Raw genomic sequence first — 14853 nt, 5'->3', positions numbered from 1 at the left:
TTTTTGTTTGACCCAGACGGCAACGTCCAGTTCAGAAAAGTGAAGCCGATGCGGAAGTTCCTTTAATCTGCATTCTCTCTCCTGACCACCAGGGGGCGATAGACGTCTATATAAGTGACTCTACTCCTCTCTTGATGTATTCCCTCAGTAAACATTGTAAACATGAGTTTATGTCTCAATCTCTAGTTTCAAGTCTTCTTCAATACAGCATGATGTTCATTTAGTAAGTTATGATCCATTTAGAGTCAAACAGACCAAAAAGCAGGGGATGCTTTAGGGCGGGGCTTACTGTGATTGACAGGTAACTACCACATGATCTGGGAGTTTTCTGTGTGAACTTAAACTCTTTCTCAGTGTAATTTCACTTCATAAAAGTTAATTGTAACGTTTCGGTCGCCTAAATGTCTTCTTCAGTGTCGGGTTTCACTTAGCTCCTCCCTGTGTGTCACTTCTTGTTGAAAGAAAACAAGATGGCCAGAACTCTGAGCTAAAATAAAATAACCGTCTCAGAAGTTTGTTCCCATGTTTCCTAAAAGTTTCTCCAAACTGTAACAGATGTTTCTAGGAAACCGTTTCCGACCATCGGACGATGATGTGTGCAGCTACGAATGTCACTCATGGATTTCCATGAATTTCTGTGTGATTATCATTCCATCGAAAACCAGAGAGCGACAAAAACAAATCTTGGTCTGGACACGGCCTTCGTAGGAGAACGGAGCCGCTCAGTTGTCATGGAGATGGTCTGGTTGTCATCGAGCGTCCTAAATATGGAACTGCAGTCACATGATGACTCCTGCAGACGGGTGGAAGTGAACCTGCAGAGCAGATCCTTTGACATGATTCACTGCAACCTGGGACCTGTGCTGGTGAAACAGAGCTGTGACAGACAGCGTGTCAGCAACAGGAAGAAGCGTCTGAATAAACATGAACCCCGAACCAGGAAGAGCCGGTCAGACGAAGCAAAGACAGGAGGCGTCGGGTAAAAGATAAATAGTTTATGTGACTCTCACATGGCATTTACCTTCACTCTATACACATCGGTTTGAACGTGATATACAGTATGTCATCTTTTTCTTTTCTTTTTTTTTACAGTTTGACATGTTTTTTTTGTGTGTTTTTTTCAGCATGCACTTTAGAATGCCAACAAAAGGCTCCACAGATACAGACTTCAAACTCCAATCTTCCTCACAGTAAAACATACAAAAACAGGAACTGGGATCAAAGAAGCCGGACAGTTTTAAGGACACGATGGAGAAGCACAGCATCGGACTACCAGGACTTTTACAGGTAAGAGCAATGCACCCGACAGTAAGAGACACAAAAATACAGCTTCTGGAGTCCAAAAAAATAAACACCTTTTTTTTTTTCTTCTTCTTTTTTTGCAAGTTACAACGTCACCCTAAAAAGACACAAAGAACGGTTCCCCTCTGTCCAGTCAAAGAGTAAAGCAGCCTGTGTACTACACGAGGAGGATTGTGGGTAAGGGGTGACACTCGGCAGCCGGCCAGCGACCGGCCGCGCACGTCCTACATGACACGAGAGTTGCGCCGCCTGCCGTTCCTTCTCAACATCAGTCGTCCGGGGCTGCGTCTTCCCGGTCGCCATCTTTGTTTTTTAACGGGCTGCTGAAATCACAGTGTGGATCGGCGCTTTTTGTTTTTTTTTCGTCGGGTGCTTATTGCAAATCCGGTCTGATTGTTTGGGTGTGAGAGATTGCTACTGTGCAGACGTAGCCTTTCTAGAAGTCCCGCCCTAGAACTTGGTGAAACTTCTGCTACACGTTCGCTCCGAAAACCTTTGGAAGAATGAAGTTATGCAGTTTTAGCCACCGGGAGGATACGAGGAATACTTCGGTGAGGATCGTTTTGGTGTGCGAGGAAACAGACGACCTGCGGCACAAACGCATGGGTGGTTGCATGTTTGAATGCACGGCAATGGGCGGGGCGGAGGGAGGGGGCGGGGCTTCTACAACGGCAACTGCATCACAGGGGAACTCTGTCTCATTGATGTTTGTGCTAAAACTAACTGGAAGCGTGACGGCTTCAAGTCCACTCATTTGGTCTCTGTCCTTTCAAACTGCAGTTCTGACCCTGGTGTTTTAGGACAAACACACACACACACACACTCACACACACAGACAGACACACACACACACACACGCACACTGAAAACCACACCAAGGGAAACAAAAGCAGATGACCGTACTGTCACATTTACTCCACTGAGCACATTTGTCTCTCTATACTGTAAATACTGAATGTAGAATCTCATATATGAACACTTCAGAACACAAAGTGCCTCGACTGATACATCTTTAAAACACTTATTGCGAGGGTAGAGGGTACAGGTAAAGTGATGTGACGTCGAGTATCGCGGCCGAACCACCACGTTACCTGACTCGCCACCGGCGGACAGATGTGTGGGCGGAGCCGCTTGGCCCAGATGTGCTGTGTCTTATGTACATGAGCATTTATCTGTACAGTAGATAGTTTCTTTTCAGGACGTGTCCAGTTTGCTTTGCTCTCTTTTTTTTTTCTCCCTTCCCTCCACCGTTCCAGAAAAGGCAAAGCAAAAAGAGAAATCAGGTAAAAGGTCCTCAAAGTCCTCCCAGCGCGTCCGTTTGAGTTCCTGTCCCGCGCACTGAGCCGCCGGCTGGGCGGCCGCCAGTCAATCGTTTGTTTTGCGTGCCTCCCCCCGTCCGAATTGTCCTGCAGGAGTGGCTCCAAATGGAGGAGGGGGCGGGGAGGGCGGGTCCTCACACGGCAATAGGTCCTCGCACAGGTGACTTATCCCCCCGTCACTCAAATAGGAAATGAATGGTCTGAATCAAATGAATCATAAACACATCCCTAAATATCAGAAATGCATAATCTGTCTTTGTTGAGCATCATTTCAGAAGAACATGCCATGCACAGACTGGCTATGTTCAATCAACAAACACACACGCGCACGCACACACACAGACACACACACACAGTATTGAACATTGTCGTGATATAAATGGGGGTGATTCAATAATATGGTGCGCGGACAAAGAGGCGTGTTTGCTCTTCTTTTTTAATTGTTTGACTTTTTGGCGAGCCGCGTGCGAGATACATCTTGCTGCCGCGTGAGCCAGTTGCTAGGCAACCGTCTGCTGCTGGTATGGACGCGCTGCGGGGACGGGCGAGGGGCGTCGCCGCAGCGCTCATGTCTGCTGTCCCGCACCTGTTGGTGCACGGATACATGACCCAGCAGAGGCTGTGAGACTCAGGCTGGAGGGAAACCAGGTCAGTCCGTCTGGCTCGGGGGTTCAAGAGCAGTTAACGGCTCTTAGTGACGGCTGATAAAGACGTGAGGCGGTGCACTTAAAGAGCAGGAATCTGAAAAAGCTGTGTATCACTAAATCTGCTCTCAGGTTGTACATTCACAAACTAATCTGGCACATGAGTCAAAATGCAGTTTGCTCATGATATCTATATCTTGGTCGTCATCAGCTGATCAAAATGCTACGAGCGGCCCTTCTGACGGTGCCGTCAAGGGCGCATGTCTCATATACTTCACACAGGGGTGTGTAATGAGGAGTATTGATGAGTCCCCAATTTGAGTCTGGCCAATCACAATGGGCCTTGTAAATGGGGCCCCGAGCCATTCAGACAGAGCGCTGCTCTCTGCTGGTGTGAAACCAGTAAAGACCTCTGTGCAGTCATCTGTAATCCAACAACCAGAGACATAACAGGCTTTTGGTGGCGCTCAGTCAAAGAAAAAACAAAACAATAAGGCGGCGGGGAGAAAGTTAATCGGAAACAGCAGCAGACGAGTGAAAAAAAAACCCAAACACAACAACAACCCACATGTGGAGAGGAACCAACGGCCAGCTGAGTGTCCTGTGTTTTCAGTCTCCTCGGTGGATTGTTGGTGAAGCCGATGGCAGAATGAGACACAATGCAAGTCCTAAACCCCAACATAATAACATTCAATAAAAAAAATACTCCTTCAAATATCTATGTGTATATGGATATACATAGATATATTTCCATAAGCTCTTCCGACCTCGTCGTCCCTTCTCCCGCATTGCTTGCAGACGATGGTTACAGGATGGTCCATGCAAAAACATGAGCGGGCCCCCGGCAGCAGGTGAGGAGCGACAGGTGAGAGCTAGCAGGGGAGAGCTAGCATGTGAGAGCTAGCAGGGGAGAGCTAGCATGTGAGAGCTAGCATGTGAGAGCTAGCATGTGAGAGCTAGCAGGGGAGAGCTAGCATGTGAGAGCTAGCAGTCCTCCATCTTGACGCTCATCCCTCTCAGAAAATAACAGTAGACAAACCAAAATGCAAAAGTCACAGTTGTGTGAGGATAAAACAAAATGACATCTCTCTTTCTTATTTTGGAAGCACGTCGTCTTTTTTTTTCTTTTTTCAAAAGGTATCTAAATATAGCAACATCTAATATCCCTGATTATTTCACGTGTCCTTTATTAAATGGCTGCTACTTCTGGAGCTACCAGTCGGAGTTCTTTTATTGCGGGTCTCAAAAGTAGGACAACGTCCAACTAAAGGGGACTCCGAGTGACACGGGAGGACTGACCAGCTAGCTAAACACATCTATCTTCAAGGCAGGGGGGCTGCTCAGGTTTGCTGGAGCCACTAACATCAGTCTTAGCTACAAAGTGAAGTACTTATCCACTCGTCACAATACCTAGAAGTTCGGATGAAATACCAAAGGGAGGTGGTTTGTTTTTGGGGGCGAGCTTTGGGGTGTGTGTGTGTGTGTGTGTGTGTGTGTGTGGGCGGAGCTGGACATCTCACAGGATGGAGGGGATGGGGGAGCGGGAGCGCCGCAGTGGGCAGGGCGATCCGTAGGGCGAGGTCACAGGAGACAACCTCAGGGTGTTACCAGCCATGCCCGCTATGTTGTTTAAGCTCCGGGATTTCTCATAGCCTTCAGATGAGGAGGGGAGGGGGGGCGGCGATAGAGAGGTGGTGGTGGTGGTGGTGGTGGTGGTGCAGGAACAGGATATGAACACACACAGGCAGGCAGGCGGGCAGGCAACGATCCGAGTCCGAGCCAGCCGAGTGAACCGGGACAAGACAGGAGACAGGAGTGAGACAGAGCAGCGGTAACACACTGTATGGTGAGTGCATGCACAGCACATTTCCTGACAGTCAGGCAGATTGGAGTCTTAGATCGGCAAAATGTTTTGGAGCTGCTCTCTAGGGACAAACTCACTGGCCGAGTTGATCCTCAGTGGCTAAAGAGCCAAAGAGCCACAGGCTTCTGGCTCGAGGCTCACCCCATCTACGTCTAAAAACCTTTCCCGTGAGTACTTGAGGATGAGTGAGACGTGATCTCGGACACAGCTAATGCAGAGGAGAACGGTTTCATTTAAAGCTACATAAGCTGTTTCACTCTTCGCTGTCAAAGTAGGCGGCTTAATTTGACTGGAAATAACAAGCGGCGAGTAGGGAAAAAAATGCCGTCTGCGTCAGCCTTCGAGGTGTAAGTCTGAGTCGAGCTATGACTCACTCATCATTCAGAAAAAAAATGTCAACAAACCAGTGGGAAAATGGCTGCAAAGCAAAACATCGCTGGCAGATCCACTTCAATACAGTCCCATGTTAGAATGTGGATCTAATGTCAGAAATGAAACTAAGAATTGGTGTGTTGTAGTTTATGATCAGTCCTGCGTGGCTACAAGGAAGCTCACCACTAGATATCGCTAAATCCTACACACTGCGTCTTTTTAATGCACATTTTAATGCAAGTCAATGCAACTCATCCACAGAAAGCAGACGCATACCATTTCCTTGGAATGGATCCGTCATTAATGTGATTCGTTACATCTGTGCTTCTCCTGCCGTGACAGCACGTTATTGAGGTTTTATTTTTGAATCCCTGCTGCAGTTACTGTGCCCAGAGATTTCGCGACATTAGACCGAGAACCATAAACACAGCACGGCTACTGGCTTAACGCTGCCTTCATGGCATGCTGGCAGAAAAAGATGGAAAATCCTCCTGTTATTTCATCTTGGGGGCCTTCGTTATCCAAAGACACCCCGTTGCTAGCATTGTAGTCACAGCAGATAAAATGGGAATTAAGCTAATTGCAGACTCTTATTGTGATACACGTAGCTGGAACCAGACACAAACAAAACCAGTGGAGCTAGTTTTAGTTGATTTAATTACGTTAATATTGAATTTTATTTCGGGGAAACTGTTAGCGGGGGTGGAGGGGTAGGGGGGCGTGTAGTAAACAATGCAGCTATAGGTCGTAAGGTGAACCCCGTTATCGTTTCATCCCGCTCCACAGTCGTGCATCTACGCAGTCTTTAGCAAATGAAAAAGAACGAGTTGTGCTAAGCTACAAAAAAAACGTTTGTCCATAAAATTCCAGTCCTGATGCATTTTTTAGGTCTCGAAAAGAAAAAGAGGATGTCTGGTTAGCCTCACTAAAATATCTGTGTCTGCCATATTGTTTAGCTGGACTAACTGACCTGCAGCTAGCGAGGTAAGCTAGCTAGCTAACATGCTGACGTTCCAACACACTGAATGTCATGATAATGAACTCCAGTCTGCCAGAGTTCAGTCAAATCAGAGATATTGTTACTATACTGACACTGTTGGGGTTGAATAAGAGAATCACATAAGCCGTCATTCACCTCATGGCTTCATCATTAGTGTCTTCTCTCAGGAAATTGTTTAAAGACTGTAAATCTCATGTCAGTAATGTGGTAAATGTTGGTCACTTTTATTAACAGAGTGCTGCAGACATGGCATATTTTTGTAGATCAACAAGAAGTAAGAATTGCACTGGTTCCCTCCACAAAAAGACAATGGGTTTTTGATTATTACAGAAAATAAGCTTCATGATACTACACGTTCTGTCGGCTGATTTTTTATTTGCTTATTTAGTCACTTGTTAGCAACCGTCTTTTTAAAAATATGCAAAAGCTTCAAAAGTCAGGGTGAATTACTGACGTATTTTATGCTGTAGAACAAAACATTACAATATATTTATTTAAGGCATCTAACTATTAACAATTAAAATTCTATAATTTGAGACGAGGGAACGGGAAGTGCACACATCCTGACTCATTTCTAGGTTTTAGGACTCTTTCCTGCAGCACTTTATGCTTGTAACTATAGTTAATATATATATATATATATATATATATATATATATATATATATATCACCACTGTGTGAGGGGTCATGGGGGGTCTGAGACCTCTTGACCTCTAAAAGTCAAGGTATGACAGTTGGGGTCAAGGTACGACAGTATCTTTTTTGTGTGCTGTGACTGAATTGTTGTACAGCGGGCCCCCACCAACTTACAATCAGGTATTTCTCACACTTTGTATATATGTATACACCGGTAAAAAGACTACCACCAGGCACATTTTGTATCAAATAAACTGTTCATGTACATACTGATAAGGATAAGATTTATTTTTCATACTTGAATCATCTGTACGGATTAACACAACAGCTCAAACTTTGCAAAGAAAATGGCAGCATGTGAGGCACGCTGGCACAAAAATATAAACAAGCAAGCCCAAGCAGCCAGATCATTAATGGAGCCGATCGGCTGGCGTGAACACTGATGAGAAGCAGCTAATGGAAACGTGGCCTCATTACCATCCTGCACGCCGCACCATTTGTTTTGCCGAGGCTGTCTCAAAGCCAGCATGAGCGGGCGCAACAAAGGGCGGCCTGGGTCTCTACTAACGGGTAGCGGGGGACTAGAAAGGGACCCGATGTTTTATGCATTAGCTGTCGGCTTGTCGCGGCAAAAGAGCAAACGAGACCGGAGAGGGGCTCTGCTGCGAGAGAGACCTTCATGATGTGCTCCCCTAGACGAAATGGACCACGTGCAAAGAGGTCTAGTCTGCTGGTCTATCGAAGTACCCAGCGTGGAAACCATCGATACGTTGGTTTAATTTCGTCCGTACACTTCAGGATAGAAAGTAAACCGGAAGTACGTATTATCTTGTTTGAATTCTGACAAAATAGAAAGTGAAATTCAATTGGATGTAACCTTTGATTTGCAAAGTATCACTCTAATGATTGAGTGCAGTAGCACTGTGAGCACCTTTAGCTCGGGTCAAGCCCTTTCCACTGATGCACCTCTACACGATCGACAGGCAAATCCTCTGGACCTCCCTGACATTGCTCAGTGATATCTCCATTTGTAAACGATGTCCACGGTTTCAAAATCAAATCAAGGTTTAAGGTTGGCGTACTTTGCCTGCCAAGAATCGGCCTGTCAACTCATAATGTTTGACTGTTTGGCAGATCGACCTCTTCATTTATCTATATCAAATCTCAATCCTCAGTGACAGCATTAAATAAAAGGCTTGGGATTGCATGACCATGCCTCTTTGTCTTTAGGGGACTTTTAAGGTTCATTCCATAAGTGAATATATACAACCCAGTCGTCAAATGTTGGCATAGTTTGTTTTAGCAAACAATGGGATACGTTACCAAAAATACATTTCTTATCAGCCGGGTGGTCACACCTTGCAGAAACGCTTAGAGCTACGTGGTTAACATTGTGAAACTATTGGTATATTGGACTATAGGCAACAAACCTACCTAAGGCGGGTAGGTAATCTAGCAAGAGTATGCTAATGATTGAACCTAAAAACCTCGCACAGTGTTGACAACTCTCTTCTGACTAGCTCAAAGGTTTCTGAATCTTCTAAGAAAGTCGCCATGTCAGCAACAGTGACAGCGCTTCCTTTCAGGCCTCCATCCAAAACCACTCTATCCAAAAACTGTCATTATGAGCCTAAACAACAACCAACATGGCTATTGTTAGCACTAGCAGCTGGCAAATAGCAGCTTGTGGATTTGATTCACAAATTGCTATTATCATGTATCTAGAATTTCAACAAAGATATTTAAAAACAGGTTTTTGAAGAAGATTACAAACATAAAGTTGCGTTAAAATAGTAACATAATCATGTAACTAGCGCCGGCTGTCTTACGCAACATTACCAAACAAGAGTGAAGTCAACGTTTACTTTTGGTTTGCACACGGGACACTAACAGCGCTCTCCTGGGTGAAAGTCACGTATTCGTTTGACCCATCCACCACTTGTTTGCTGGACATTATTGCATCTTGTACTCATCATGACACCACTTAACTTTAAATAACTGCAGGATCTATGACCTGGCGACTGGGCTGATATATTTAACAGGTCTGATATGTCAAATAAACACTTCCACGGTCGGCAAGTATAGTAGTACATTATCTGACCTGAATGGAAATAATTCCACTGCGTTAGCTGCTGATTAGCTCAAACTGTTTTTGAGAAGCAGCTAAATGATGCAAATGAAGAAGCCAAAGCATCAGTCATTCATGAGTTGACAGGATTCAAATCTATTTTTGTTCATTTTTATTCTTTCGATTGTGAGATACCGGAAACATCTTCTGGTGTACCATCACCTTAGGGGCGGATGATACATTTCTTTGGGAGCTGCAGACGGGCAATGCAACCTGGCAACAGCCAAATCAGTGAGACGCCGGGTCAGAAATTTATTCAAGTGTTTCCAGGCAACAGGAAAACATGAAGAAATTGTGATGAAAGCAACAGTTCTGAGTCAGCCGCATGGACGCTGCGGCCCCTTCCGAATTGCCGTGAAAAAAAAAGCAGTGGTGCGTGTCACCGCTGAGGGCCGCGGCAGCAGATCCACAGGTTACGTTACCTGAGCCGACACTCAACAAACAGCCTCCCCCCCTCCAGGGATGTCGGTGTCCCAGTCACTAAGGATAGGGATCAGCTGATGAGGACGTTCACTGATTGTCTCAAAACATGTCGGGCTCTGACGTCTGTATTCTTATGGTGAAACATACATTCAAAGCATATTTACAGCAGTGACAGGAAAACCTAACCCAGACTACTACGTGATGACTAATAAGTGAAAGATGATTAAGTGTCAATGCACAATAGCAAGCATGAATTTCATTGAAACTGACACAGAAAATGAATGAATGCCAGTAGAGTTCCACGTGCAGTTACCTGTTTTCCGCATCCCTCCGTCTGCAGGGCAGGTGTAGTCACTAGCAGCGAGCAGGAAGCATGTCCCCCCGCTCCGCCGGTCCTGTTCCTGGGTGCTGGACCTTCGCATGGGGACCCTCTCCTCCGGGGACATGGTGAGGTCGCTGCCCCCGCTGCAGTCTGCCGACATGACTGCGAGAAGAGAAGCGAGTTAGAGATCGGAAATGTCAGCTGACTGGGCTTCCTTTTTTAATTTTTTCTCCCGATTGGAATTATATTGTTCTGACACAACAGTTTGAGATGTATTTGAATCCTGACTTTATAACGGTAGCTTCAGTAATAACAAAGGGATCAATACAATAAAATTGACTTGATCACTGAAGTGTTCGTTAATACAGGAAAGGTGATGAATCGGCGACTAAATGGAAAAACATACATCCTGATTAAAAAGGAAAAGAAGCTTTCATGTATGCGTTGCAGGTCAAAGGTCAGACGGGTGACGAGCTCCAGTGAGGGAGAAAGACACGCTGTTTCCTGATGAGCCAATGAGAGATGTTACAACAATGAAAATCTAGATTTACTTATGGAACGGCTCCATAAGAGCATGGAGTCAGGCTCCACAGATGCAGTGGCACTTTAACATCTGGCTCCGACCATTGTAATGATGGATTATGTCATGGATTACATCAGTGAGGCTCGTTTATGCGTTTTTAATCGCTTTTGGATGAGAGTGGAGGAATAACGGCTCCACTGGCAATACCGGTTAGTAGGATTCATTTATTTTGTCATAGATTTGGAATCTTGTATCTCATAGAGGCACTTTATGGTTTCTAGCTAAATGTTGTGCTAAAGGCTGACGCTAAAGCTAACAGGTCTAATGGTTGATAATCCATTTAGAAGACAATAGTGGTACAATATTTTAACAAAAGAGATAGCACTCACAAATCTGTGAAATGCATATCTGAGCATAAAGTATCATTCTAACTATAACTCCATGTACACCGCTTCAACATGGAAGAACCGACGGGCCTGTTGAGCCTCGTTACACTTGGTAAGCTCTGATTGGACGATCCCTCTCCGGGGTGCAGTTTATGGTCAGTTACACTTAAGATATATTAATGCTGAGTATAAAATGACCAGCATAATACAGCAATAATCATATTGTATATAACATATACTTCCTATTATTGACCAAAAAATTAAGTTGTGTCACTATAAACTTTGTTAAACCACAGGTTTAATTTTAGCCTTAGATCAATTAATCCCACAGTAAATACAGCCGGAGTCCATGTAAATGACACCGTTCACATTGACACAGAAAGCGTGAGGAGATAAGGAGGCGATAAGGAGACACAAGGACACTGGAGAGGAACCTAAGCTATGCTGTGTGTTTGAAATGACCTCTAAGGACCGAACCGGATTGAGTCCGTTTGTGCGTTCAGTTGAGCCATGAATTATTCCATGCTCATTGTCTATACGGTTCTGAGACCTAATAGACAAATAGACTGCAGACGAGCCCGCAGGGTGCGCCTTCCCTCAGGAGCGTCTGCACTAGAATTCAAAGACAGCCGACGTACGGAGGTCGACACTAATATCCATCAATATCAGATGTGTAAGAGTAAATTACTGACGTGGGCCCGGAGGGGAGAACCAGCCACCTACGGTCCGAGCAGCGAATGAGCAATCCCTGCCGCGAGAGAGACTTGGACACAAGGACTCTGACTCCTTATCAGCATAAGCCGCTTCGCACAGACGTCTCCTACTCGCAGCACCTTGTGCATCGCCTTCCTCGTCACTGTGGCAACCGGAGATGAAGGCTGCGAGGCAAGAGCGCTCAGCCGCCTGTGAGGGAGCTGCTCGGGTGAGAGCGAGTCTCCGGGGAGGAAAAGCATTTATCGTCTCAAGGGGGTGACTGTCAAATGGACACGCTTTCTACCTGCTGTCACTACACGTATAAGCCCACTGGGTGCAACCTGTACTTTAATACCGAGGTGCGGCTGCTCGCCATCCTTTCTGATCTGGTCTTACCTGAGCGGCTGCGTTCGAGCCCCCGGCTCCCTTTGACGTGGCACAGGTCACCTTGAGTGCTGTTGCAGGTGGTGTTGAGGTCTGCTTTGCAGTAAATGGGGGACCCTCCCTGCACCACCTGAGGGATGTGTTTCTTCCTCTTCTTGGGCAGCTTCTGCTTGGCCATGGCCAGGGAGTAGTACATCCCAAAGTTATTGACGATAACGGGCACGGGCATGGCTATCGTCAGCACGCCGGACAGGGCGCACAGCGCGCCCACGACCATGCCCGACCAGGTCTCTGGGTACATGTCGCCATAGCCCAGTGTTGTCATGGTCACCACGGCCCACCAGAAGCCGATGGGGATGTTCTTGAACTTGGTGTGGACGCTACCGGTGGGGTCGTTGGGCGCAGCGCCGATTCGTTCGGCGTAGTAGATCATGGTGGCGAAAATTAGCACCCCTAACGCCAGGAAGATGATGAGCAGCAGGAATTCATTGGTGCTGGCCCGTAGTGTGTGGCCCAGCACCCTTAAGCCCACGAAGTGGCGCGTGAGCTTGAAGATGCGCAGGATGCGAACAAAGCGCACCACCCTGAGGAAACCCAACACATCCTTGGCGGCCTTGGAGGAAAGGCCACTCAGCCCCACCTCCAAGTAGAAAGGCAGGATAGCCACAAAGTCGATAATGTTGAGGACGCTCTTAACGAACTCCAACTTGACCGGGCAGAAGGTCACGCGCACCAGGAACTCGATCGTGAACCAGAAGACGCAGACGCCCTCCACGTAGGTGAGCGCGGGGTCAGTTTCGATCTCGTACTGCGGGCCTAAGTCCGGCGTGCTGCTGTTCCGCATCGGCTCCGTCTTGTTGATGATGGTGTTGAAAGCCTCGTGAGTCTCCAAGCAGAAGGTGGTGATGGAGACCAGGATGAAGAACAAAGATGCGAAGGCTATAAACTACAGGAGAGGAGAAGAGAGAAAAAAAACATGTTAGCATCGATCCAGCCTTTACATTGCGAATGCTTTGAACCTCGACGTTCTATACACCGGCTGAGCATTCGTTCCCTGTGATGAATCAATTAATTTACTCTTGAGAAAGAGAGTCAACTCAGACAAGTGTAATTAACTTGCATCAATTTGAATGGACTCCAGAGAGAGGAGCAATCTATTAGCAAGAGCAACAAACAAACACACACTTCCCCCTTGATCCTGGTGGGAATGTAACACAGGAATGCCGATGCAGTCAGATTTAATTTACTGCTGCTGGTATGTTGGCAGTAAAGCGAGGAGGAAAAGGTTAGGTAAGCAGACATAAGACTTCAGAATCAGTGGGGAATCGGGAGAATGTGCTTATTTTTTGCCTCTTGTAGCCTTTCCAGTGATGCCAAGTCTCCTTGCAGTTGCATTGCATGCCATGTCGTTGTGTTGTACTATACTTGGTTTGTAAATGTTTGTAAGTTTTGAGTTGATGTTGCAGCGAGAGCATTGAAAACACAAAGGGTCGCATGCACTGTTTTCACTGTGGTTACCTGTTAGGCATGTGACCCCGAACAATGAGGCCTTCTACTTGAGGCTGCACGTCACAGGTTGCACACGAGGACTACATTGTTCCTTTTCTTGTTTCAGAATTCAAATCTAACTAAAAGCAGAGGTAAAAGTAATAAACGAGAGATTTGCTCAAGGCACTCCCAAGATATTACAAGCATCGGACGTACGTGAGGTCACAGTGAACTTGACCTTTGACCTCCAACATCTAATCAGTCTATCCCTGAATCCAGGTGGACGCTTCTGTCTTCTTGATCCGAGACCACGGAGCATCTCCATCCATTGACGAAGGCCTTGAATACAAATAATACACCAAGTGGACCTTGAGCACGCTCAATAAAATAACGTCCATACTTCTTAGTTATTCATTCATTTGCAGGATTGCGTTTGACCAAAATCCAGAGCATCGAAAGTTGCGTATTGTTTGTTACATTCGACAGCTATCGAAGATTCTTCAAGATGGCAGCCGGTACGAGTGGTAGGAACGTTGAGACAAAACTGTGAAACCTTTTGAACAAGTGTGCTGCTGCTCTTCCCGCCATGAAGAACAACTTCCTGTCTCCTCCAAAGCTGTGACCATTGTTGTGTCTCAGTACAGAAGAAGGTGAAGTCATGAAGGGAAGAGGACATCCAGTCGTGCTCTTGGTGCTGCTTGGTCACCCCGTCATTCCTATTCACTAACCACAACCCTGCCAACATGAGGGAATGCAGAGACATCAGGACGTTACACTCGTCAGCTTTAGGGCAGGTAACAGGGAATGTTGGCTTTGTTCAAATGGACGGCATCAAGGGAAAGTTAAGCATGTGGCACTCGGAGAATAACAAGCCAGATTATGACATTAACACTTATAATACAGCTTTAAATCCAGAATGCATCCTTATGAAGCGCTGCCGACTTTTGATAGAAAGTTACGTCATAAACTTTACTTTTAGCACTCTTGTAGTTATAAGGACTTAAAATGACAATAACAATAATCACAATATGAAACATGTGTATCAATCAACAAATCTATGCAAGAAAATCACAAATTTTACACTTTACTTTAACAATCAATGACGACTTAGTCATTTATAATCCCATTATATTGCATTACAACAGGGATTATAATGCATTATTAAAATAAGAGTAATCCTTGTGAACATAGTCATTTGCAATGTTTTATAATGTGTTATGATTATTGTTATCAAGCATTATGAATGTTTATGTTTGCGTAAAACTAAATGACGGCTTAAAGCTGACAAAATGCATTTTAAGTATGTTCATAGTCACATTACAAAAGTTACATAAAAAAGTGATAATTGGAAGTTGTTGAAATATAATT

At 45.5% G+C, this 14853-nt stretch overlaps 1 protein-coding gene across 2 annotated transcripts in view; it reads right to left on the bottom strand.

The window, feature by feature from the left end:
- Positions 1-1016: 1016 nt before the first annotated feature.
- Positions 1017-14853, bottom strand: part of kcnc2 (potassium voltage-gated channel, Shaw-related subfamily, member 2) — a 70907-nt gene continuing 57070 nt past the window's right edge. The window contains exons 2-4 of one of the 2 annotated variants that reach the window (XM_068586438.1): positions 12010-12943; positions 10003-10173; positions 1017-4918 (exon numbers count right to left, since the gene is read on the bottom strand). In XM_068586438.1, the coding sequence (XP_068442539.1) occupies positions 4782-4918; positions 10003-10173; positions 12010-12943 (1242 nt within the window). In that variant the 3' untranslated portion in view covers positions 1017-4781. The remainder of the gene's footprint in view (positions 4919-10002; positions 10174-12009; positions 12944-14853) is intronic. The other variant, XM_068586439.1, reaches the window with a different exon arrangement.

Source organism: Clinocottus analis, unplaced genomic scaffold (genome assembly GCF_023055335.1).
Source record: "Clinocottus analis isolate CAN_PGR_092001 unplaced genomic scaffold, fCliAna1.0.p SCAF_20, whole genome shotgun sequence".
NCBI classification, from domain to species: domain Eukaryota; kingdom Metazoa; phylum Chordata; class Actinopteri; order Perciformes; family Cottidae; genus Clinocottus; species Clinocottus analis.
This window is presented reverse-complemented; position numbering and strand designations above follow the sequence as displayed.